The sequence below is a fragment of the Anopheles stephensi genome, chromosome 2, assembly GCF_013141755.1.
Source record: "Anopheles stephensi strain Indian chromosome 2, UCI_ANSTEP_V1.0, whole genome shotgun sequence".
Classification (NCBI taxonomy): domain Eukaryota; kingdom Metazoa; phylum Arthropoda; class Insecta; order Diptera; family Culicidae; genus Anopheles; species Anopheles stephensi.
The window spans coordinates 31,244,473-31,267,212 of NC_050202.1; the positions used below are offsets into that span (position 1 = coordinate 31,244,473).

The window sequence follows — 22,740 nt, forward strand, 5'->3', positions numbered from 1 at the left end:
AACCCAATCAACGTTCTTTGCCGATACCAAAAATGGATTCCTGGTACGCGTTCCGATACAGAGAGGGTGGGATCGGTTCTCGCCGGTTACCACAAACGCTGTGCGGTTGTTTTGTCGAAAAGATCACCTTCACGCAATCGTACTTCAAACACACGCAAGACACTGCGCACGGGCTCTATGGGATTCTCTTCCTCGTGACATTCATTCAAAGTTGATTCGATTCGGTATTGGAATGCTACACATCCTCCGAACTGTTGAATGATTGAAAATATAACCTTTGCTTGGAAGTTTTGTGTTGTATTAGATTTGAATCATTCCTTTGGGAGTGAGGCAATGCAATAGAAAAAACGTCGTCGTTACGCATCAAAGCATTGTTTTAATTCCAATCTTGTTTATATGTTGTCATAATAACAAAGTAGAAGAAAATATTAAACAATGTTAGAAGTAGAGGGAAAAATGGTCGTAAGTTCTGCAATTTACTCATAAATCAGAAAATAAATGTACAAAAATGAGATGGAACATAAGAAAACAAAAAACTAAACTGGGAAAGACGATATGCTAACAGAATCGAACAGCAACCAGAGGAAAAAGTTACAGGGTGTGCAAGCCATATTTGACAGTTGTGTTTTTTATACAACTCGTAGTTGGCTTAATGTATAATAACAAGAATATCTCATTCCAAAGCTAAGAGCGTGTGTTAATAGTGAATAAAATGTCGAGTGAATCAAACAATCAAAAGTCGCCCGAATTGTGGCAACCTGAATTTTGAGAAAATTCCTATCGCAAATGGAAGACATGGTTAGGCATTGTTGCATGTTCCAGTGACGGGTCGAGTCCAGTATCGAAGCAGAGGGCGGCTATTTTCAATTATTCGAATGAAGATTCTCATCCTATGAAAAAGTGTTTTTAATTATTTATTTGGCGCTAATTTGTTTTTTAATTTTCTCAGGGAACTGTCAAACATAGCTTGCACACCCTGTATGTGACACACAAGTAGTGATATCAATAATCGAATCGAATTCAATTTGTTGAAAAATATGTTTCAAGAACATCAAGACTGTCTTGAGATTATAACTGATCGAGAAACAGATCTCCTCATTCCAGACCTATTCAGGACCTATTTTCAGAGTTTAAGCATAGATTATACTGAACTATCTTGTTCATGAAATTGTTGATTGATAGCGATCCCTGATTAAAATGGCCGTATGTGACTCAACCACCTTTCCATATTACCAATCATAACTCGTTTATTTTTAACCACCACCTCCCAACCTTGAAGCGAGCTTATGATTAAGGTTTCATCCCGGTTCCCGCCTCGGGGTTGGTGTTCCGGATTTAGCTTGCGTGTGAATGCTTCCGACCACTAGCAACTGCGCAGGCTCTCACAGAAGCATTTCGACACCAAATTCTTCGACCAGATCATTATCATAAATTCTACAAAACATGTCCGAAGACGCCTAGACGCTGGGCAAACCTGCCTAGATTGTCTGAAGCGGAAAGGTGCGAACGTGGCCACGCTGCTGCCGTCCACGTGGAACGTGGACATTAGCGCACGCTGGGAAAAAAAAGAAGTTGGTTCTTCGCCATTATTAAGATGCGGTGTGGCGGTGGCGTCGTCGTGACGATACGCTACACGTTCCGGGCTACACCGGGGGGACACACACAACTGATACTCGTTTTGAGAGACGGTTCCCATCGAAAGCCCGTTGCACTGTCGCTTAGCTTTAATCGGTAACCAGTAAACAACGGTACGATCGTGAGATGAAACAGACATCCACACACACACATACGGTATAATCACCCTCAGGCATACCTTTTTGTGGATGAATCGAAAGCGAAGGAAAAAAAAAATACATACACTTCATCGACTGTTTCTAACTCAATCTCAGGCACCGTCTTTCACTGCACGGTCACGAAACCGCCACGATCAGACAGGGAAGCAGACGAGAACAAGAGTTGTAGTAGTAGTAGTAGTAGTAGTAGTAGCTGGCAGATAGGCAACGCTGCATATATACGGTAATGTGGCCACCTTTCGTGCGGTCTCGTCGTCGTCACACGGCCATCGTCTAAGTCCCCTGATCCGATGGGTGGCAGTGGCCCCACAGGGTGTCATACGAGGGTGGTATGTGGTATGATTACTGGATCACCTTGGATTGGATAGAAAACTGAATGAACGCAGTGGGGGAGCAAAACCAACAAAAAAAAAGGAGCAAAACCGTTGCCAACTCTCCCTTTCTTTCGTTCCGTGCGCATGCGCATGTTGCGTTTCGCGATGCACAGTTACATGGAGGAGCGTACCTTTGGAAAGTTTCGAACGTCGATCCTCCTGACGATCGCAGCCTCCCGCAGAACGATCGATACCTATTGCAACATGTTACGAACATGGCGAACGAGGCGACACGATACACACAGGGTGGGTGGGTTTCTTTCTCTAAAATAGTCTTTATTTTTGTCTTCTTTCCAATTTTCTGCTAACAACAGTCGACTTTTACATGGAATGGGTAGGTGGGGGGGGGGGGGGGCGGAGAGAGGGGGGTTTTGGTCGTGAAAAGGGGAAAGCTTTAACATATGCATTCAAACTAGTTTCTGACAATGTTTTTTTGTGGCTCAAATGAGCTGTAGTAATTCGTGTTCGGTTACGCAGCGTGCGTCTATTTGCCAAATGTTGAGATTTTTGGAGCCGTTCAACAATGCGTGGGGACAAACGCCCACCCCAACATTGAACCTGAAACCTGCAAAAGGGTCTTGGAAAGAGGGCTTTCTTCCATTCCGCGCACACAAACAAGAACCGCTTATACGGCACAGAAATCACTTAAACAACTAGCGTCTACACAGTATTTACATATTAATCGAGTCGAGCAAGGGGTTTGGAGGAGCGGGAAAGTGTACCTTGAGGTTGGAGTAGCAAAATACAGGACAAGGTTTATAACGAATGGAATTGTCCAAATCCCGCTTTAGGAAGACGGGGGTTGAATTTGTGACCCCTACTGAAGAGTTGCTCTGTGTTCAATCAGTTTGTTGTTAAATTTGTATCTCCCTCCTTTTCTCTCTATCCGGGAAAAGAGGGTGGCGAATACCGTGGCGGGAGGAGGAGGAATTGTTTTTTCAGCGTTTTTCTGTGGACTCCTCGGATGTACAATAGCAATGTTATAGTTTCGTCGTTCGTTTGCCTGTGTTATGTTTGTTGCGGGTAGAATGGATATTTTTTCGCAGTATTTTTTTGTGTTGGTTTGTTTGTTTGTTGTTTTTTTTTAATTTTCTTCATTTTGTGTTGTATTAAATTAAGTTATAAACGACAAAAAATACATAATTGTAATATCCACAGCATTCGTTGTTTGCTTCCTCTACTCTTCTGATGCGTGTTTTCGTATTCCATTTGTAAGAGGAATAGCAGGGAGTTCTCCTCCGATTTTCCCCTTCCCGGGGAGGGGCGGCAATGTGTGGTAGTCTCGTGAATGGCCAACGGCAATACTGCCGCAAAAGTGGCTACGAGGCGCGAGACTAGACGTTGAGGAGAAGGACCGGGTAGAATGGATGGTCGCTTTAGTTGACTACTACCCAGTAGCCTCCCTCCCGCCGGGAGGAGTGCTTCGATTCGATTGGAGCAACGCACGAAAGATGAGAAGTGCGTAGTTGCATTTGATTTGTCCTTTGCTCCACTGGTGCTCCAGTGTGCCATAAAGTGAAAGACCGAAAGTTTAAGTATCGCTATAGGACAGGATAAATGTGGTAGTGGGCGATAAAAATTGAAATTCCACGATCGTTGAGCTCCAAGGAGCACGCAACCGTTAAACGAGTCAAAAGAGAAGAGCTGCTCAAAAAGCACCCGCTACTGCTTCAAAAGGTGTGACAGCTTAGAAGAATCCGTCACCGGTAGGATCGTTCACCCACGGGTAGTTGTTGGGGCAGCGGACGCAAGTCTGCAGATTGATCGTCTCCCCGGGCACTTCCTTGGAGGTAAGCTTGCAGGAATGGGGCACCCAGCAGGCGGGCTGACCCTCAACAACGCACTTCTCCCTCCACGGCTCGAAGTTCTTGACCTCGTTGGTCGTTCTCGGGTTCTGGATCCACTGGATGACCTGCGTCATGGTGACGAAGTACACATCATTGTGGTTGGACAGCACCTCATCGATCCAGTACAGGAACGCGTCCAGGAACTCGGGGTTATTCTTGAGCCAGGCGGCGTGGAAGTACAGACCAAGCGGGGCACGGTTCTGGTCGTAGTGCCGGTCGAAGTTGTGGTTGAGGAAGTTGTAGAACTGGTCACCGGTGAGAATGTTCGAGCAGGAGTCTACCATCGCGCAACCGGGCAAATACTCGTCGTTGGTCGGATCCTCCCGGCGATCGAGCTCGTTCATCACCATCTCCCAGACGGCGTGCGAGCGGGTCGGGCAGCTCTGCAGATTACCGTGGCACCGGTGCGGCATGCGGAAGTACATCGTGTACGGCCACAGCGGTGGGTTCGAGAGCGGCGCCGTAATGGTCGAGTCGTACAGGAACGCCTGCTCCTCCATCATGGTGAACTGGTTGTTGCCTCCGACGCGCAGATACGGTGCACGCACACCGACCACCGAGTTGTCCGTAATGTTGGCGTACTTCTCGATGATGATTCTCATACCGGCCATCTCCTTCGCCCAGTCGTCCACGGTGGCGTTCGACCAGAAGCGTTCCTCATCGTTGTGACTGTGGTGCAAAATGAAAACGGTGAAGAAAACATGACGTCCAACAGATGATGGGATAAGGCGCAAACGTTTCGCAACGCAACCGATGCATATGGACAGAATGATAGTAATGCCAAGCCGAGAGAGATCCTCTCGGTTAAGATCTGCCAACCGGTACTTACGTGATTGAGTGGACCGCAATTTCGTGACCCTTGCGGTGCGTCTCCTGCACGGCCGAGTAGTTGGTGTACTTGTGCGAGACAAAGTACGTCGCCTTGATGTCGCAACCGTTCGGGTTCTTGCGCTTGCCGTTGAAGATCTCCTTGTACAGGTCGATGTTGTTGTTGTTGATCGCGTCGTCGAAGGTGATGGTGATCATCATCGGCACATCCTTGGCCGGCAGGCTGCCGGGGATGGTGGTTCCATCCTCCGAGCAGAAGCAATCCGGCAGCTGGCACACGGACTCATCGCACGGTGGCGCACGGTTCGGATCGTTCTCGATATCTAGATTGACAACGGATGCAAAGAATGTACATATAAGCACCGGTGGAAACATCGACTCGAGGAGCAATCTCTTCCTTTTTGCCATTAATTGTGTCGTGTGCATGTGTGCAGGAGATGATGGATGAGAGTTGGACCCGGACATTGTAAGTGCAAGGTTTTCAAGGTTCACTACCACGAGCGAATGGATGGCCGTTGCAATGGAAAAGCAAACCGTGCAGTGGACATCAGACCGCACACAGGACCGTGAACGTTGCATTCCCACTTATGACTTGCGGCTTGATAGCGATCTTCATCGGTACACCTGCCCGGTGGGTTGGTTGTTGTTACGAAACAAAGGAAACATGTTGACCGCCACGAGAAACCGAGACTGATGTTAAACCTCATGCAGTTTCAGTTGGGAAAGCATGAACTTGTCAGCAACGTTGTCCCCGAACCAGTCGAACGTATTTGGTTTCCTTTCAGACGTCTATCAAAGGCATCTGTTATGCTTGTTTTGTTCCCCTCCGGTACTTTGGATTTTTTTTGCTGCGGCTGTTGTTGTCGATGTTGTTTTTGGCGGGAATCAAACAAAAGTCAAATCACGATTGAATAAAAGCCAACAGCAGACTAAAATGGTTGGGGTGGAATGGACAGCAGCGCCCGAAACCTGATAAGAAAACAAAGCAGGCGAGCGTTGTTGCTAAGCTCCTGGGCCGGCGGGGGTCGAACCTTACGGGACCGAAATCCAGTTTTCTCAAACGAAATCGAGAGTGAAATTCAATTTACATATCGACGCAAACACCGCGACTCCACTCCGAGCTCGAGTGGCGACGTCCGAAAGTCGTCACCGTGCCGTGCGTACACGCTTTTCCCTGGGGACGTTCGTACCACACCCGCCGGGGATCGTGACCCGCTAGACGCTGTCGGACGGTGTCGGAGAGAAAGATCCGTAAAGATCACGCCGATTTGATAACCGCAGCGCAGGCAGGCGAAGGCGATAGGCGGTTTGGCGGTGGCAGCAACCCGGTCTTGGGCCTAGTTTTTGTGTGCGTTTCAGGTTTGCCTGCTCGTTCACTTTCCTTCGGACGCAAAACCGGCTCGGGATTATGCGTCCCACTACCATTCGGGAGAAGGTAATATTACGCAAAGCGAAAGTGTGTGCTTAAGGCGTCGTGCCAAGTCTGGGCCAAGCAGAGAGAGAGATATTGGTAGAGTGAGGGAGAGACATAGAGCGATCACTGGGGACTACTCCCTGTACACGTCGCGTCGTGACACCATGCGGGAGTCAACGTCTACTTTTGGGCCATGTGATGGGATACGATGTCCGAAAATAAGTCACCACAGCTCCTGGAGCTCCACAAACCTTGCCGCCTATAATGAGCGCCCAGTAAACCTGTTTGACGGACATGCTCCCGGCGGCAGGTTGACCCGACGAACGGCCAATCATTTGCTCGTTTCGCTCGCTCGATCGATCCGTTGCGTTCGCTGGGCCGACGACGTGGCTGAAGCCCATATCATCGGCACGCTTTTGTGACCGTTTGCTGTGACGTACGCGGAAGGGAAGGGCCGCACCGACATGACTGGAGCACCGTGTGCCCATATGTGCGCCACCCCGATCACCACTAAGTGGCAGCCTGATCGTCGACGTTTCCTGATTGCTTCCTGCTTCTTGTATTCAGCGCACCCAACGCTGACAAACCGGATCCAGCGAGTTAACGCTCAGCGAGTGCTCAGCACCTGCAGCGGGCAGGAAAGGTTGGGACTTTTTCTACCCAAACCCCCCCTGTTTGAGCGGCCAGCCTTCGGACTTACTCCACGAGGAACTGATCGAGTCGGTACGTTTGAAGGACGACGCAACACTACATCATGTGATGTTGCAAATGGTAAAACTTTGGACGATTGTCCATCTTGCCGGTCCTAGAAGCTAATGCGTATGACGTGTTCTAAGCCGTCACAAGCCTTCAAATTAAATGGCCATGATGTAGGCAAAATTTCACGCTCGGTTTCCTCGTTTGATTTAATTAAAAGGTATGAGCTCACTCCTCGCCAATGCGGTGAGAGCATTAAGCTTCCTGAATTCTCGAGCCGATAGAATGGATTTCCTGGAAACGGCCAAACAACCTACAGCACTCGGTAGAAAAAATATGCAAGAATTATCTCGATTCTCCTATACGCAAAACGGTGCTTCAGCTTTCACCTTCCAGTACACACCTCGCGCTCTATTGTACAGCTTCTCTCAAGCTGAGCTCCATAGCAAACATAGCGTCCAATAGCGTGTCGTTAGGGCTGCGTCCTATGTGCCGTGGGCAGTTACAACCTACAACCACCCGAAAGGAATGTCTGCACGCGAAAAGCGCATTCTCATGCTTGTTGCGCCGTGTAGTGGTACCCAGTGCCCGGGCACCACACAGGGACGGAAATTAATCAACAATGCTCCATTAGAAGTGTCTATTACCACCGTGGTCCACCGCGGGTGACGATAGATCGGGTGTCGAAAGAATGGAAAACGAAAAAAACGGCCTACAGTTGTTTTCGGTCGTCGTTGTTGTTTGGGGTGTTTTTTTTTTGTCCTGTGTTTGTTTGTTACCCACCGGACCGATGCTATTTCAACAATTTACCAGATGGCGTATTTGAGGTTGGGTATGTCCACTGGTCCAACGAGGTCCGATCACACGAAACCACCGGGCAGGGAAAGCATGTGGCTAAGCAAATACGCGAATAAATAACCCTATTAGTTGCAGTACGGCCCACGCCACGATACGGACACATGGGGTAGATAGGCCGCGATGTTCGTTGGGAGCTGACGGTTGGTAAGAATTGGGGTGGTGGGGTGAGATTTTAGGGACCGCTAAACGCGACTGGCTTCCTTGCCAGTTGGCTTAATCTGGGCGACTTAAGCTGCAACATGGTCGCGGGTTCTTTAATTTCATTGTGTCTGATCGTTGGAACGGTTTTTCGGTGCATGAAATTGAAGTCTCGTTCGGTCCCGTCGGTTTCGTCGGTGCGGACGGTTGGTGATCGCGAGAAAGCGCACGATCCTCGAGCTAGTCGCTGCCACGATCGATTACAAACGATCGTGCAGATGAAGACCAGACGAAAAGCCCACCCGCCAGGGCTGGCGGTGTGTCGGCGGCGGCGGCGGTTGCATAAGCCGCGTTCGATCGAAAACCCCACTACGGGGGAAAGAGGGATGGCCGTCGTGAAAGAGTTGCCAACATGCAGGGTACACACTGATCGGCGTGTAACCTACAAACCCGCTTTACCACATGCACACACACACACACCGATCGAACCTCCTTGGTACGGGGTCCTTCTGGTTGCTATCACCGGCAGTGCTACCAAGCCAAACGAGACCAAACAGGCCGTTCGTGCGCTGCCACAGACCGGTTCGTACCCGGGGCAGACACTCGGAGTTGATCCGAGTGACCTAAACACCGGGCCACCGGGCCGGAATCTTGTCTGCTGCACCTTGTGCTACGCTGAAGCGATTCGCAATTGATAGAGAAATTGCATGCGATAATACCGGGCAGATAGAAAGGAACCGATTGGAATCCTTTCGGGCGAGGTCAGTGAAGTTGCTGCGATCTCAGAGTAAAACCTACCGAGCAGAACATTTCTGTAGATCAGGTTTCGGGAAAAAGCCAAAGCCAGCGATTCGAAATAGAGCATATCATTTGCTCCGCAGCTAGTTTACATATTTTTCGTAGTGCAAAACAACCAAATCGATGCAAATCCGACACAGGTTGGAAAACTAGTCGGGGTAGCAACGTCGGAGAGAGATAGAGAGAGGTTCCACGACGCCGAATTTGGGCTGTGCAACGATGTGCTTGGTCTAAAATATGCGCACATAATTATGGAACCAGCACCAGCACCGGGTGCGAAGAATAAGAAGAGATCTTAAAATAGGCTTAAGACTTGAGCGCTTGCAAGAAGCCTTTTTGTTCCCAGCAGTCGCCGGCGATTGCCTCCAGCGGGTCAAGCGGGCCAGCGTCTTGCGTGACATTGTGCATGCGTTGTGGAGATGCTGGCACAAGACGACCGCGTCGATGGCAAAAGGGGTTAGATGTATGCCCGGGTGCGGCGGCGTAAGCCATTGCGTAAGCTTTTGCAATTCCACCTGCTGCTGCTGCTGCTGTTAGCAGGCACCACCACGAGATGTGTGTTTTTGTTGTCGTTTCGGTGTTGCTATTTTCGTGTGAGCATCATCGTCCGGGAGTGATGCGATTGCATGCATAACCTTTGCCGAGCTGTTGGCGCTTTTTTGTTGTCTGCACACCACTTCATATGGCAGATGGACCCTCGCCCCCGGCCATTGTCGGTCCCGGCCGCCAATACAAACAATCGCATTGGCTGCCAGGTCGAGTAATAACAACAGCGAAAAACAACCTCCATCGGCCAGCTAATTGCCCGGCGGGCAGAAAGGCTGGCCAGCAGTAAATGGTTCGAGCCGAATGCGGTAGAATCATCACGCTTACATCCGGCTCCAAAGTAGCCTTTCTCCTTTCACCTTCACCCACGATACCGATGTCCCGATGGAGTGGTGTGTTGCTCGGGTTTTTTTGTTGTTGTTGTTGAACCGGTGAAGGTGCAGGACTTGTGCAAAACACCGCTTACCAGCTGTTCCTGTTCGCGATACGTTTACGGCGGAATTGGCGAAGAAATTGGCTCACTCTGGCACGGGAGCGTGTGCGTGCGTGCTTACTTCATCTCCATTACCTGAGCTGCATAGTCAAAGTGGGAAGCAAAAAAACTCCAACACAAAAAACGCACATTCAGGAGTGCTAAAGTGCATGCAAAATGTGAAAGCAGCAGCCAGAGCGTATTAGTCTTGATCGCTGTCAGGATCCCAGTGCGAAAGAGCGAGCGTATCCGTTATTGTTATTTTGTAATACCTGCGTGATGTAAATCGCTCCAAAACACACACGGATTCGAGGAGAAGGTTTGGCGATCGCAGGGATCGCACTTTTTTTTTGGTTGGTAAAAGATCCTTCCCTTTTCCTTTCCCTCTACTTTTCCATGCCATCCTAAGGTACGTGTCAACGTCAGGAGTCAACGTCGGTCAGTGGAAAGAGAAAGTTGGTTGGTGAAATTGTAATTGCCCAGCGAGCCCAGTATAATCCCTGCATGAGGTAAGCTTTGCTTTGACGGTGGCCACCGAGCGGATCTAAAAATAGCAGCTCGTCTAGTCTGCTATCGTTAATCAAACGAGCCTAAAACTGTGATGAGCCTAAGCAGAGTCCGCGTGCGAAGTGCAATTTCGGACACACCAGCCTGTTGGCAAGGTCAGCTCTGGGTAAGGTGTGTATGTCTGGTGCGAAGATGCTGTAGTCAAAAATAGGAATCCAACGATCCTGCTGTGCAATGGTGGCAAGCAGATTGCGTTGCGTTTTTTTTTTTGCTGCTCCCCTCTTCTACTACTTCTCTACTCCTCTCCTCTTCGGCACCACTACCTGTGGTGTCTATCTGGGTCCGCCGGTTCTCCCTCAAGGACGTCCAGGTGGGTTTCAGAGCGCGTCTGCAATCGAAAACCGATCGCTGGGCTGAATGGGAGGTAGAGCGTGTGTATGCGTGTGTGTGTGTGTATGTGGCTCGCGTGGTTTGGAATGTGATCTTTCTATATCCCGGCGGGAGAGTTGCTAGTGGCAACGCCGGACAGGGCAGACACAAGGAGAGAAGTGGTTTTTAGCACCACTTTTTCGTAACAACTCGATTAGATGGAATTTGGCTTCTTCTTCTTCTTCTTCTGCTGTGTGTGTGTGTGCGTGGATTTATTTAAAGGAATCCAGTTTCGCTGCCACGCCTCGGCGCGGATTGTGGAGGATTATGCAAATACTCCGATCGATCGATCGCGCACTGCATTGTGTGCCAGCCACGGTGTGAGGATGCCACACGATGCTGCTGCCGGTTATGGATATGAATTTTAAACGGGCGTGATCTATGGCACGGCCTCCACCGTGGCCGAAAAGGTTCGTGGTTAATTTTGGCGCATAACATTTAGGAAATTCGATCGGTTGTGAAATCACCTTCAACTCATCACACCGCGTGGGGACGCGTTGGGTTGTCAGAGACAAGGGGGAAACGGGGACTTACCGCAGGAGTTCTCGTCCGAACCGTCCGTGCAGTCCTTCTCGCCGTTGCAGAAGAGACCGCGCTCGATGCAGTTACCGTCACCGCAGGCAAGGAATCCGTCCTGGCAGAGCGGCTCGTCCGTGATCAGCAGCGGCTTTACCTTGCGCTCCTTGTTCTTGAATTTACAGTTCTTGACCGCATCCTTCCAGTCGCAGGTCTGCTTCTCGATGTCGAAGTACAGACCGGCAGGACAACGGATGGCTTGCAGACCCTGTAGATAGCGATAGGGAGGATAGCAGGAAAGAAAAACCCCCCCCAGAAACAGTGTTAATAATTGGATTAATGTCAAAATGCACAGAGCACTGCGCTACCGTACACACTTACCGACGATGTGCACTGGATGACGTCACGGCAGTTGTCGCCCTCGCCCGCTACCAGCCGGAACCATTCACCGGCATCTTTGTCTTTGCAAAGCTCTTTCTCGAATGACTCTTCCTTCTTGGTGGTTTCTTCCGCCTGTCGCTTGATTCGCACTTCGGCCGTGGCTGCGCATCGAAGGACGAGAAAATAAAACATCACATTAACATCAGGTCTAACTTATTTCTCGCCGTAATAAGAGCCGAACGCAAATAAGTGCAACGAAGGTCAGAACGGTTAAGCTCGCCGCATCGCATTTGCACCGGGGGAAGGAAAAGTAAGTGTGGCATCACGGCACACCATCTACGGAGATGCTCGAGTTCAGTTGTCTGTTCTGCTACGGCGTGCTTGGGAAGGTTGGGAATAATGGTGCGCACAGTTAGTCGGCAATTTGGCACAGGCACATTACGACGGTCTGATGAACGGTGTTACCAATGCGACCTAGTGCCCGTTTCACAGGGTGATACCGATCAGAAGAATCGTCGTTGTTTCGTTGGGCAATCAATGTCCGACGTAGCCGAGGAAGGTACTCAGCGTTCAAGAAGATGTGCACCGGCGCGGGATAGTGTTTACCGGTAATGATTAAGTCCGCGTGTCAAGCTCGCCAGCGGGGGGTGCGCATTAATTGACTCACTCGGGTTACAAGTCTCACGGTGCAAGCGCACTTGCTTAAGTATCGCTTGAAGACACTTGAACCTTGACCTCCCCAGCATTCATGCCGAGAGGTGTGAGGATCGCCTAGGATTGGCTGTGGAGGCTTCAACACCGTACAGGCTTAACTTTCGCTTCAACATGCTGTGTTACATCGATCAGTAATCGATCTCTTGATGAGTGTGTTAAAAAGTATCGATTTAGGTCAGGCAAATAATGATACAGACTCTGGAACTGGAAACATTAACGCTTAACTTTGACACTTAACTGCAAGCTTCATTGAATTGAAGTCCCGATCGTTACACGAAAGATCACCCTTTACCCTTTTGCCGAACCGTTTCGGTTTACAGCTCGGTAACGGTTGTTTTTGGCACTCCTTGAAAAGCAAAGAAGGCACCACTATTGGGAAAGCTTCTCAGGCGCAGTTACCGAGCCTCCTCCAAAAGCGACAAATGTTTAGCCCACCTCAATTACACGATCGTAACGGATCTCGGCCCTGGCGATGCAACAGCAGGTGCAATTGCGCCAGGCGGATTCGGATTTGGGTTTGGCGCAAATAAAAATGGGCAAGCAAGCTCACGCAGCAAAGCAGCAAGAAGGGATTCATTTCGCGCCGGGAGTACGCTAATGTACCGTGCCGAGCAATCGCTTCGTGATCGAGCAATCGAGCAACAATCTCAAGAAAAAAATAACAGACGGGGCGAACGGAGAAAGAAACCCATCATCGAAGAAACAACTAAACCTCCGGCAACAGCTTCGGGTTGACATTTGATGCGGCACCCAAAAGCCGTTGCGAAAGCCGTCGCCTGCCAAGCATTGCAGATGGATCATTTTCCATACCAGCAGATAGATGTCTGGTATTTCATACCTCACCCCCCTACCACCCCCCCCCCCACCCCACCCTCAGGATCGGCTTCTTTCATCTGGTTGCTGTAAAACACGACACGCCACGATCGTGCCGAACCGGCAAAAGGGGTTGAAGTTCATTTATTTGATCTTTCCTCTCGGTCCGGGGGCTCGGTCGGCGTTTTTCTACCGTCGACGACCAACGGCAACAGATTCAGCTAATGAACCGAAAAGCTAGCCACGCAATAGCAATTGTTTTCTGCGCGCTCCCGGTGCGTTGGAGCGCTCCCGATGATGGCCGATCATAATTGAAGGAAATCGAAAACAAGATTGATTTTGAGTGCGAGCGCACGGTATTGCGAGCACACGAGGAAGCAGCCGCGTTGGAAGTTGTGGAAAGGCAAATTAAAGAAGAAAACCAGCACGCTCCCCGATATCACGCGCCGATTGCAACCGCAGCAGCAGTAAGCGCGTCTTTCGAGCAGCAACGCGGAAAGGCGGTTCGGCGCGATCTTCGCCCGCGTGTGTGATTCGATCGTGATTGCATAAGTCACCTTACCGCCAGCTTTCAGGGCAACGGGCTTGGTGGCGACTTACCGGCGGAAACAACAAATCAACTGCAACCCCCCTCCGTGGGTAACCGCGGTGGAAAAGGATGTAATGGCAAAATAAGTAACCCGCACCCATAATTGCTGACACTGGGTATATGGTGCTGCCCGAGCTTCATTACCGGCCGACGCAGGAATGGCAGAGTGTGTTGTGCGTTGGTTTTTAAGCGAAAAAAAATCGAAGTAATACCCATCCGTGCGCGTGGCGGTATGCGTCTGTCTCTCTGTCTCCCTCCGAAAGTGGAAGGTAAATGTACGAAAGCAGCGGTTTGGTTTTTTGGTATGAGGAACCGTAAGATAAATTTGAAAATTTTATCCATTTAATAACTGCCAATTAAAGGTGAGTTTCACATTCTTATGATGTTTAATTTTAAGGCTAAATAGCTTATTAAATTCCACTTCACCTTTTGTTGTTCGTTGCCGTTAACAATTACGAGCATTTTCTATTTTTATTTTACTAAATCCAACACAGAACGACTCAACTGCCTGAATGAGCATTTGTATTGACTGGCTCAAATTGAAAAGCTGGAAGAACTAGAGAGGTTTACAAATCACACACGATGAATGTATTGCAAATATTTAATATGAAACTATATAATCTTATTCGCTGAATCGTAAATGTTAAACTACGGTTTCTCATCAATGTGTCTGATCTCTGACAGGAGTCTAACAGTCTGGAAATTTGATCAATTGACTGAATCAATAATGTTCCTGCTATCGTTGGGAGCCGTTTCTATCGGCTGCATTGTACTCATTATTTTAACAGAGGCCTGAACTCCCGACGAACATAATTATATTCAATTCAACAGCACTAAGATCTTCAGAAGGTCTCAATATAAGTTGCTATCGATTGCTGGTTTGAAGTCTTTATGTAAAATTTCAGTTTATTTGTTCCTCAGAAATCTTGAGAGTATAATACATTAGTACAACTATCCAGACCATTGAGCAACAACAAATCTTTGAGTTTGTTAAATAATTAATAATCATAGCCTCTCACTAAAATATCCAATAGGCTACCAATTACGACAGTATCACCAACGATACCCACTTACGCTGACACGGATGACATTTCGCCCTAGCGTTATCATTCGAAGCCTATACATCTGCATTTAAATGCTTTTTTGTCCTCCCCCCTCTCGTTTAAGGTCGGGAAGGAGTTTTCACTCGGAAACAGAAAAATGCCAGACGGAGCAAGAGATGGCCAATGGGGCGAGTTGAAAATTGGCTTGCATTATGCGCTAAGAGGAGGAACAGGTTTTGCGTGGTACCGCGCGTCCCAGGATCTCCGGACACCGGATCTTGCTCCACCCGAGCCTGTTTGTCAGTGGCTGGCTGGCTGCATTATCACGTAATACCAATTGGAGAAAGAAAGCCGGTGCGAACCAGCCCCAGTTCGACCTGGTTCCGGACGCAATACCAATGTGAAGCTTGGCAGCGTCGAATTCGAAAAAAAAAATACCACGAACCAACAAGTGATGTGATGTGGTGTCAGGCGATGTGACGTGGTGACGCGACGGTGCGCAATTCATCTGACCAGCCGCATATGCTGATTGTATAATGGTATCTGTGCGGTGCGGTTTGTTCGGGGCCGATCCGTGGGGGGTGTCCATATCCGGTAGTGATGGCAATAAGGTGGTTTGGTAATCGCGCTTCATGCAAGTCCTTTCCTAGCAAGCGTAAGATCGGCACGGAAGTGTTAAACGAGAAGTGTGATCATTAGGACACAATTAGGACATTCCAGCGGAGCAGGAATGTCAAAGCTTTTTCATGCCCTGTGGAGGAGTCACAGCGAGTCGAATGTATGCGACTGCTGAACTCCCACGTCCATAAGAACAGCTCACCAGATCGCACAGCCCGTACCGTTAACGATCGATTGTTGTAAAGCTGAAGCAAATGCTGTGTGCGTGCCAAAACGTGGTACGCAAGCAAAAGGGACACGGGTTGGCAAGCAATTTGTGAAAGGTTGGCCCCAAAGCGACCAGGCGCAGCATAATGCTTTACTCGATCGCGCGCTTCACTCTCTTCGGTCGCTGGGTAGCTTTTGCGTGTGACACAGAAACTGGTTCTTGGGCGAGTTTGCGAACCGTTGCAAATGCATCCAACGCAAGTGCACTTTCGACGGTTAGGTGTAAAAATTGGAAAACGCCCTCCACCCAAAACGGGCAAAACGCGAGGCGGAAGCTCTCATGCCCTCACGGTGGCAATGATGATGATGATGATGTCAGCCATGCTCCGTACTAGTAGTGACTTCAGCTTTGCTAATGTTTGTATGGGGAAGGCTTAAGACTAGGCTCGCTTACCTGTTGCCACCGTTAGCGCGAGGATGCCAATTAAGGCCAGCAACTTCACCATGTTGACGCGCACTTTCGCTGCACTGATGCTGCACTCGTTTGCGAGGATAGCACACTCTCAATCTCGCTCGTCTAGCTCGGCTACGTTCGCTAGCTCCTCACCGGTAACTACACTTACAGCGAAAATTGCGAAAATTCTAAAACCAAATTGTCCTCTTGCCAGGGCAACGTTGTGCACGCAGGCCGCTGAAAAACACACTGTTCAAAAGCACACACTCTGTCTGTCTTTCTGTTCGGCGCCTGGTCTCGTATTATAACAGGAGGCTTTAGGTAGCAGTAGCAGCAGCAGTAATGAAAAGAAACCTCCGCCGACTGGGACCGTGGTGGAGACACTGATTTAACGCTGCGACAGTCGCGCAGCTTTGCAGCTCGGTCGACGGGCTTTCCTGCGAAACGGGCACGCACACGGACCGTTCTTCGGGTGGCAGGGTTTTAGGGGAATGCTTGTTTTTTGTGCTGTTTTGCCGCCACGCTGGAGAGGGGAGGGACTGTCCGCGAGTGAACGACGGTCGAACGAGCGCACACACCAAATGTACGGCCGATCGCCCGTAGCCAAAAAGTTGGATCTCGCCGACTGAAACTCGCGCCAGCATGCGGTGCACACATGGCTGGGTGTCCGCACCGAGTCACTCACCAGCGAGAATCGTACTTTTTATGCGGGGAAACACGTCAAGAGAGTGCTCACGAGGGCATGAGTTCCTCAGAGGCCACATGGGGAAATAAAATGGGTGCGAGCTTTGGTGTTGTCGTTGCATGTGGGAATGGTGGGTTGCTCACGCGCCTAAAGCTCATCACATCACCTTTCCATACGAGCTCGACTCGGCACCGTGACGACGACCGTGAAACAATTGGTGGTAGTGGTGGCGGTGGCGGTTGGAAACGGTGGAACCAGGGATATGAGACATTTGGACGTTCCTTTCAATTGTCGATTGTTAGGCGCGCTGCATGAGCATATTTGCAACCGATTAATTGTAGCAAAACGGTAGCTGGAATTCAACCCGATCCCCGCTTAACAAGATTATTCGATGCAGTGGCGACAACAGCAGTATCGTTAAAATTCGATTTAGCAAGCAATACTTTGTTGTGTCTCTGAAGACTGTTGAAATTCATTTACACACTTCTGCCAGATGCACTGTACCCTGTATTCTGAAGTGCCTTAGGCTTGGTAGATACTAGAAGCGTCAGTATACTAACCAATCTGTCCTCCTGTAGACAGTGGTTGTCCGGATATGAATCACAACATGTACAAGCAAAACAGCGAAAATATTAGCTTTGGTGTAGTCTGATTTGTAGTTTATCGTATCATAATTAGTGTTTATCTATTGTTGACAGCATGCATAGTGCAAGAATTCTTACAAGTTCCTTGTCCTGACTAGTTCTAAATGTATATCATCTTCTTCCTGGGCATTACAACCTAGAATTATCCCGGCCTGCCATTTTTGGATTTCTGTGACTTGATATACCCGAATGAAAGTAGTTAGTTCTGCGTACGGGGAGTTGATTTGGAAGGATTTTGAACTACGGTCCTGCCATGTGAAGATTGATTCCGGTATCGCCTCCAGACCACCCCAAACTATATGGTTATACCATGATAAAAATCTCGGCATAAAAATCCCACATTCAAGAAGGGAAATAAGCTAGAATGTAGCAAGATCTTCTCCCTAATCTTACAAGATCGACTTGTCCTATTCGTCGAAGAGATAGTCGGAAACTATCAGAGAGGATTCCGAAATGGAAAATCAACCACTGACCAGATCTTCACGATGCGGTAAATCTTGGAGAAGATGGCGGAACAGCAGCTCCACTCCTACCTTCTCTTCATTGATTTAAAAGCCGCATATGACAGCAAATCCAGGGTAAAACTGTACGACGCAATGAGCTCTTTTGGAATCCCGGCCGAGCTTACCAGGCTTGTAAGATTGACAATGGCCAACATCACATGCCAGGTGAAGGTGGATGGAAAACTCTCAGGGCCCTTTGCTACCACCAATCACCTGCGCCAGGGAAATGGGCTTGCCTGTCTCCTTTCAACCCTAGCGCCAGAGAGCCATCCGCGACTCTGAGGTGGAAACTTCGGGGACCATCTTCTATAAGTCAATCCAGATCCTGGCATACGCTGATGACATAGACATCATTGGTTTGAGGTTCTCCTATGTAGCAGAAGCTTATCAAAGGATCGAGCGTGCGGCACAAAACTTCGGGTTGGAGATTAACGAGGCAAAAACCAAAATGATGATGGCAGCACCAGCAGCCCTGCTAACAAACACTGATTTACGCAGGGGTGATGTGACAGATAGGTGACCGCACATTCGAGACTTTAGCCAAAATCTCTATCTAAATATCTGAAGTACAATGTGTTCCTGCCAGGTTCGGTCTAGTGAATTTTTTCTTAACATCATAGTACATCATTGCCTGTTATCCTGTCTTTAGGACCATACAAGACTTCGGAGATTTTTTTATTAGCTTGTTGAACATCTGTTAAACGCGTTCAGGTTGAAGATTCTGATCAAGGGAAACAAAGGAGCCTCTACATTGGTGAGCTTGCAACAGTGCTATTAGTGTAGTAGGAGTCCTATTAGTGGAACGAATAGGACTAGCCAAACTCTGGAAAGCTGATCATGTCATGTTAATAGCACCAGAAGACCAGGTCTGTAAACTCTTGTCAGGCCGTCCACAGGCCTAAATGTATGTGATGATGTAGTGGTGGCGTTGATGCGTCCACCTGTTTGGTCGGGATGGACTAGCAGTCGAAAGTGCTTGAAAGTGAGCTGTAGCATAGATTTTTGCCGCAGGTCCATGCAGACCACAAAGCGGTTATACGATACAACGTAATTTTATAATCTGAAGCTACAGTTTAAATGGCAGCATTGTTTGGTGATACTTTAATAGAATGTACGGTTATTATACACTTTAAATATGGCAATAATTTAATCATGAATCATGAATTGTTTTTTTTTTTTCAATAATTCAAACTAAACTGATATGCAACATTTCGGTAATCTATCGGCAGGCACAATCATACAATAAATTGAATGCCGATTTCGAGTAAATGTATCGGAGCGGATGCGACTCGCAACACACCGTGGCACACCGAGCAATGCAATACGGGCACGGATTAAGAATTCCAAGCCGTTCCTCGTTTGGGAGTGGGCTTGGACAGTTGCGCGGGTGAGGCAACGCGTGGGAGATGCGGGAAGGAATTTGAATATTAAATCACTGCTCCATCCCAACGCCGCTGATGAGTGAGTTAACCGCGGTGCATTGCACGCCGTGTCGCAAAGAGGCACCACGGCGTGTGACAAGTGACGATTGAGCTACGATGACATTTTCCCTTCTGCCAGGCTTAGCGGTTGAACCTGGGGATGGCTTGTGATGTGTGCCTAATGCACTTGTACATGCACCGAGTGTATGCGCATATGCAATAGTTAATGAAGCAGAAGTTTTTGTGTGTGGTGCCTCCCGGCAAATGAGTGGAAACGTTAATCATTAGACGGGCCACTGGCGGAAATATTTGTGAGCAGCTTTAGCAAGATGGCTCGTCGCTGTTTTGTAGTGGACTCTGGCCACATTACCGTTAGGTTGTGAGGGAAACGTAGTCAAACGCCATTTGACCCATAATAAATAATGTACATTCCATTCAGGCTAGCAATCGTGTGCTGCCTTCCTGCAACAATATGCGCAGCTATGAGATGATTTTTATGACGCCATAATAAGACAGAACGACTTTTACTATCCTTGAAGTCTCCATCGCGGAGAGTGACATCCCTGCCGAGATGTGAACCATTTTCCAGCTTTTTAGAACCATCTCACGTACAGAGCTGCTTACCTGGCACTGGTGCGTGAGTTCAAAGCACTCCTTTCGAAAAAGGATGCTCACGGACTTTCCGTGGTGAAGGCAGCGCAAGGAAGAACCGGCAGTACGTTCGCTTTTTGATTTGCTCACTTTTTATCGCCCAACCTGTGTTCCATTTTAGGTTCAGCTTGTTACACTGACCTTCATTGGAACCCGGATCTCGTTCGACAGGTTTCTCCTTTCTTTTTTTCTTTTCCTGCTTGTCGTTTTTAGGGGGTTGTTCCGCCGTCCATTAACCAGAGGGCAGCTCGGCCAGAATCAGGAAGACATTCTCGAGCCTCCTGGAAGCTACACGAACGAGCGAAACATGGGTAGTAGACACATGAAGACACGCACCCGGCATGGCCCCGACCCTGGCGCCAAGCCGGTCAGTGGCAGAGGGAGTTACCCTCCGGAGCTCCTCCTCCTCCTCCTGCGGCTCCGCGTATCGGGCGAAAAATTGACTCACCTTGAAATTATTATGATAAAATCGCAGAGCGCAGTAGCTCAATGTCGCTCAACTGGTGGGCAAAGGAAACGGAGGAAGCGGCAGAGCCGTTGTCAGCGTTTATCACAATCACCAGTTTGTTGGAGCCTTGTCGAAACACAATTGTAGACCCGAGGAGGCTCGAGCTCAGCATGCAACAGACGGCGGGTTGGGTGAGTCTTTGGCGAGGGTAGGCGAGCATGGCGCAAGAGTTCCCGTGATCATAATCGATCGAGTTGGGAAAATCGATATCACCTTCCGTACCGCCCTGTGCTTCCCGCACGGGTTTCCTTCGTGGAGAGATGCTCCATTTGAAATGCAAATGGCATTTGAAGCGCTCTGTTTTTTCTTTTCGCCTCACCATACCCCCGACTGGACACCCACCCAAGTGGGTTGTTCCAACCACAGAAATGGTACCACTATGTGTGCAATAGCAATAAAACCGGTGGCAAAAGTGTGAAACCGCTTTGGAGTTTATCGTTTTTGGTGTGTTTTGCCACCAAATTATGCTAATCCTGCTGGCCGCGTCTGATAAAGGAGTTCTTCGGACGCCTCTGACAGTATAAATCATTTCTTTGGTATTCTATTTTCGGTGAAGGAATGTGTGTGTGTGTCGTCGTGTTTTGGGGCATGTTGGTTTATATTTTTATTAATTTTCGGTTGGTGAGTTTGGGTGGTGAACATAAATAATTCATCGATTGTAGCCGGTCACTATTATCGCCGGTGGATAGTGGCGATGGTTTTGTGGTAGTGCCATCTCACGTGGAACAGCTTCAGTTCAAGGTTCACATTGGCTGGCCGGTCTGTTGGGTCGAAGTTGAAGAAGGAAGCGATTGTGAGACGCTCCAATTTCGGGTCTACGATGGCGGGCCAATGAACCAAAAGTTCATGTTCATTGAAACTGTTTCGGCAAACGGTTTTTTGGGTGTGACTGATCAAATGGATGAAAAAGGTTTGCCACGCATCGCAAACAGAAGGAATGCAACGTGTGAGGTTTTGTTCCGGGGTGTTGAGGCGTTCACCATGGAGCAATTGTTCGGTGTTATCTCGCGAAATGGAATCGATTTTGCGAGAGTGTTGAAGTGCTCACTTGAAGTAGATTTGGAGGGTATTCGACTTTGGACACAGAAAGGACAGAAAGAATAGTTGCACAACTTACGTATTATCTATTACTGTAGGTGTTTTAAATTTGTTCCTTCGTCCATTAACCAGCGGGCAGCTCACCCAGAATCAGAAAGACATAGTCAAGCCTCCTGGAAGCTACACGAACGAGCGAATTTAAATTTAAAGCTCGTTGGCTCAATAATGCCCAGAAAAAGGCTTTTGGCCGGAATCGGAAACAATCTTGGATATTAATATATTACATTATTCTTCTATAATTCTATGCATAATTCTCCTATAATTCATATGTGTTTCTTATTCTAAAATAATTTCAATTCTACATTTCAAAACCCTGTTTATTTTCTTATTTTGTACGCCACATGGGTAATGTATTCTTAGCCTAAACAATGAAGAGGGAAAAGGAATCACAAGAACGAGAGTACAAACGGGATTCAGGGATGCCAAAATCAAAAAGATAATAAAAATCATAAAAGGCCGCGAGCGCTCCTAGGAAACGGTTATTCTGGCTATGAAATGGACCACGAATAGGGATAAGGAGCGGAGGTCTGTCTCGTAGACGTCGGGAGGAAATATACCGCGGAATTAAGGATAAAAGCGCAGGAGCATCAAATTCATTCGAGAGGAGAAAGCGATAAAATAGGAACGAATATGGGTCAAGCCAAACTAATCAAGCCAATCCCACAGTATTTTTTAAGACAAATGACCAAACGATGTAACACAACACTTATCAGGGCAAATTGTTTTTGGCCTGATTTTTATTTTATTTTTCATTCGATAATACATTCTTCTTTAGGCACCATAACCAATAGGAGTATAAGCTTGACATATCTTAAGATATCTACTCATTATTGAATTTTTATTTTATTTGCTATTATATTTTACAACGTTATCACTGTTATTTATTTTATTTTATTTTTATTTTAATCAAAAACATCACTAACAAACTAAAGAAGCATTTAAACCTAATTCATGGAAAGAATTTTATTCCCTAAACACTAAAATAAATAAATATTAGGAATCAAATGAAAATTAAAGAAATATAAATTGTGTATGCACAAAAAGTGCAAACAAAAAACTTTTTATTTTAAAATATATTCCTGATAAATTTCCTAATCTTCCAACTCACGAAGTTTGCCCATAGTGCAGAAGTGCTTCATATAGCTTGAGCACAACTTGCATAGCTTCTGGCATGCAATCGTACAACATTTCGTCT

The 22,740-nt window shown here is 47.9% G+C and overlaps 1 protein-coding gene across 1 annotated transcript; it reads right to left on the bottom strand.

Moving 5' to 3' along the window:
• Positions 1 to 2,418: 2,418 nt before the first annotated feature.
• Positions 2,419 to 16,517, bottom strand: LOC118503246 (chitin deacetylase 1). Its single transcript, XM_036036268.1, has 5 exons — positions 16,036 to 16,517; positions 11,598 to 11,758; positions 11,235 to 11,484; positions 4,844 to 5,165; positions 2,419 to 4,683 (listed from the first exon to the last, which is right to left on the bottom strand). The coding sequence occupies exons 1-5, from the start codon at positions 16,085 to 16,087 to the stop codon at positions 3,855 to 3,857; spliced, it is 1,614 nt and encodes a 537-aa protein (XP_035892161.1). The 5' UTR covers positions 16,088 to 16,517; the 3' UTR covers positions 2,419 to 3,854.
• Positions 16,518 to 22,740: the final 6,223 nt, after the last annotated feature.

Bases quoted from the DNA above. Each gene is read 5' to 3' on its own strand.
- LOC118503246 (XM_036036268.1), bottom strand. From the start codon at position 16,087: ATGGTGAAGTTGCTGGCCTTAATTGGCATCCTCGCGCTAACGGTGGCA. The intron at 11,759-16,035 runs GTAAGCGAGCCT...TTCGATGCGCAG, and splicing joins CGCGCTAACGGTGGCAACAG to CCACGGCCGAAGTGCGAATC. The intron at 5,166-11,234 runs GTAAGTCCCCGT...TTGTCAATCTAG, and splicing joins TTCGGACGAGAACTCCTGCG to ATATCGAGAACGATCCGAAC.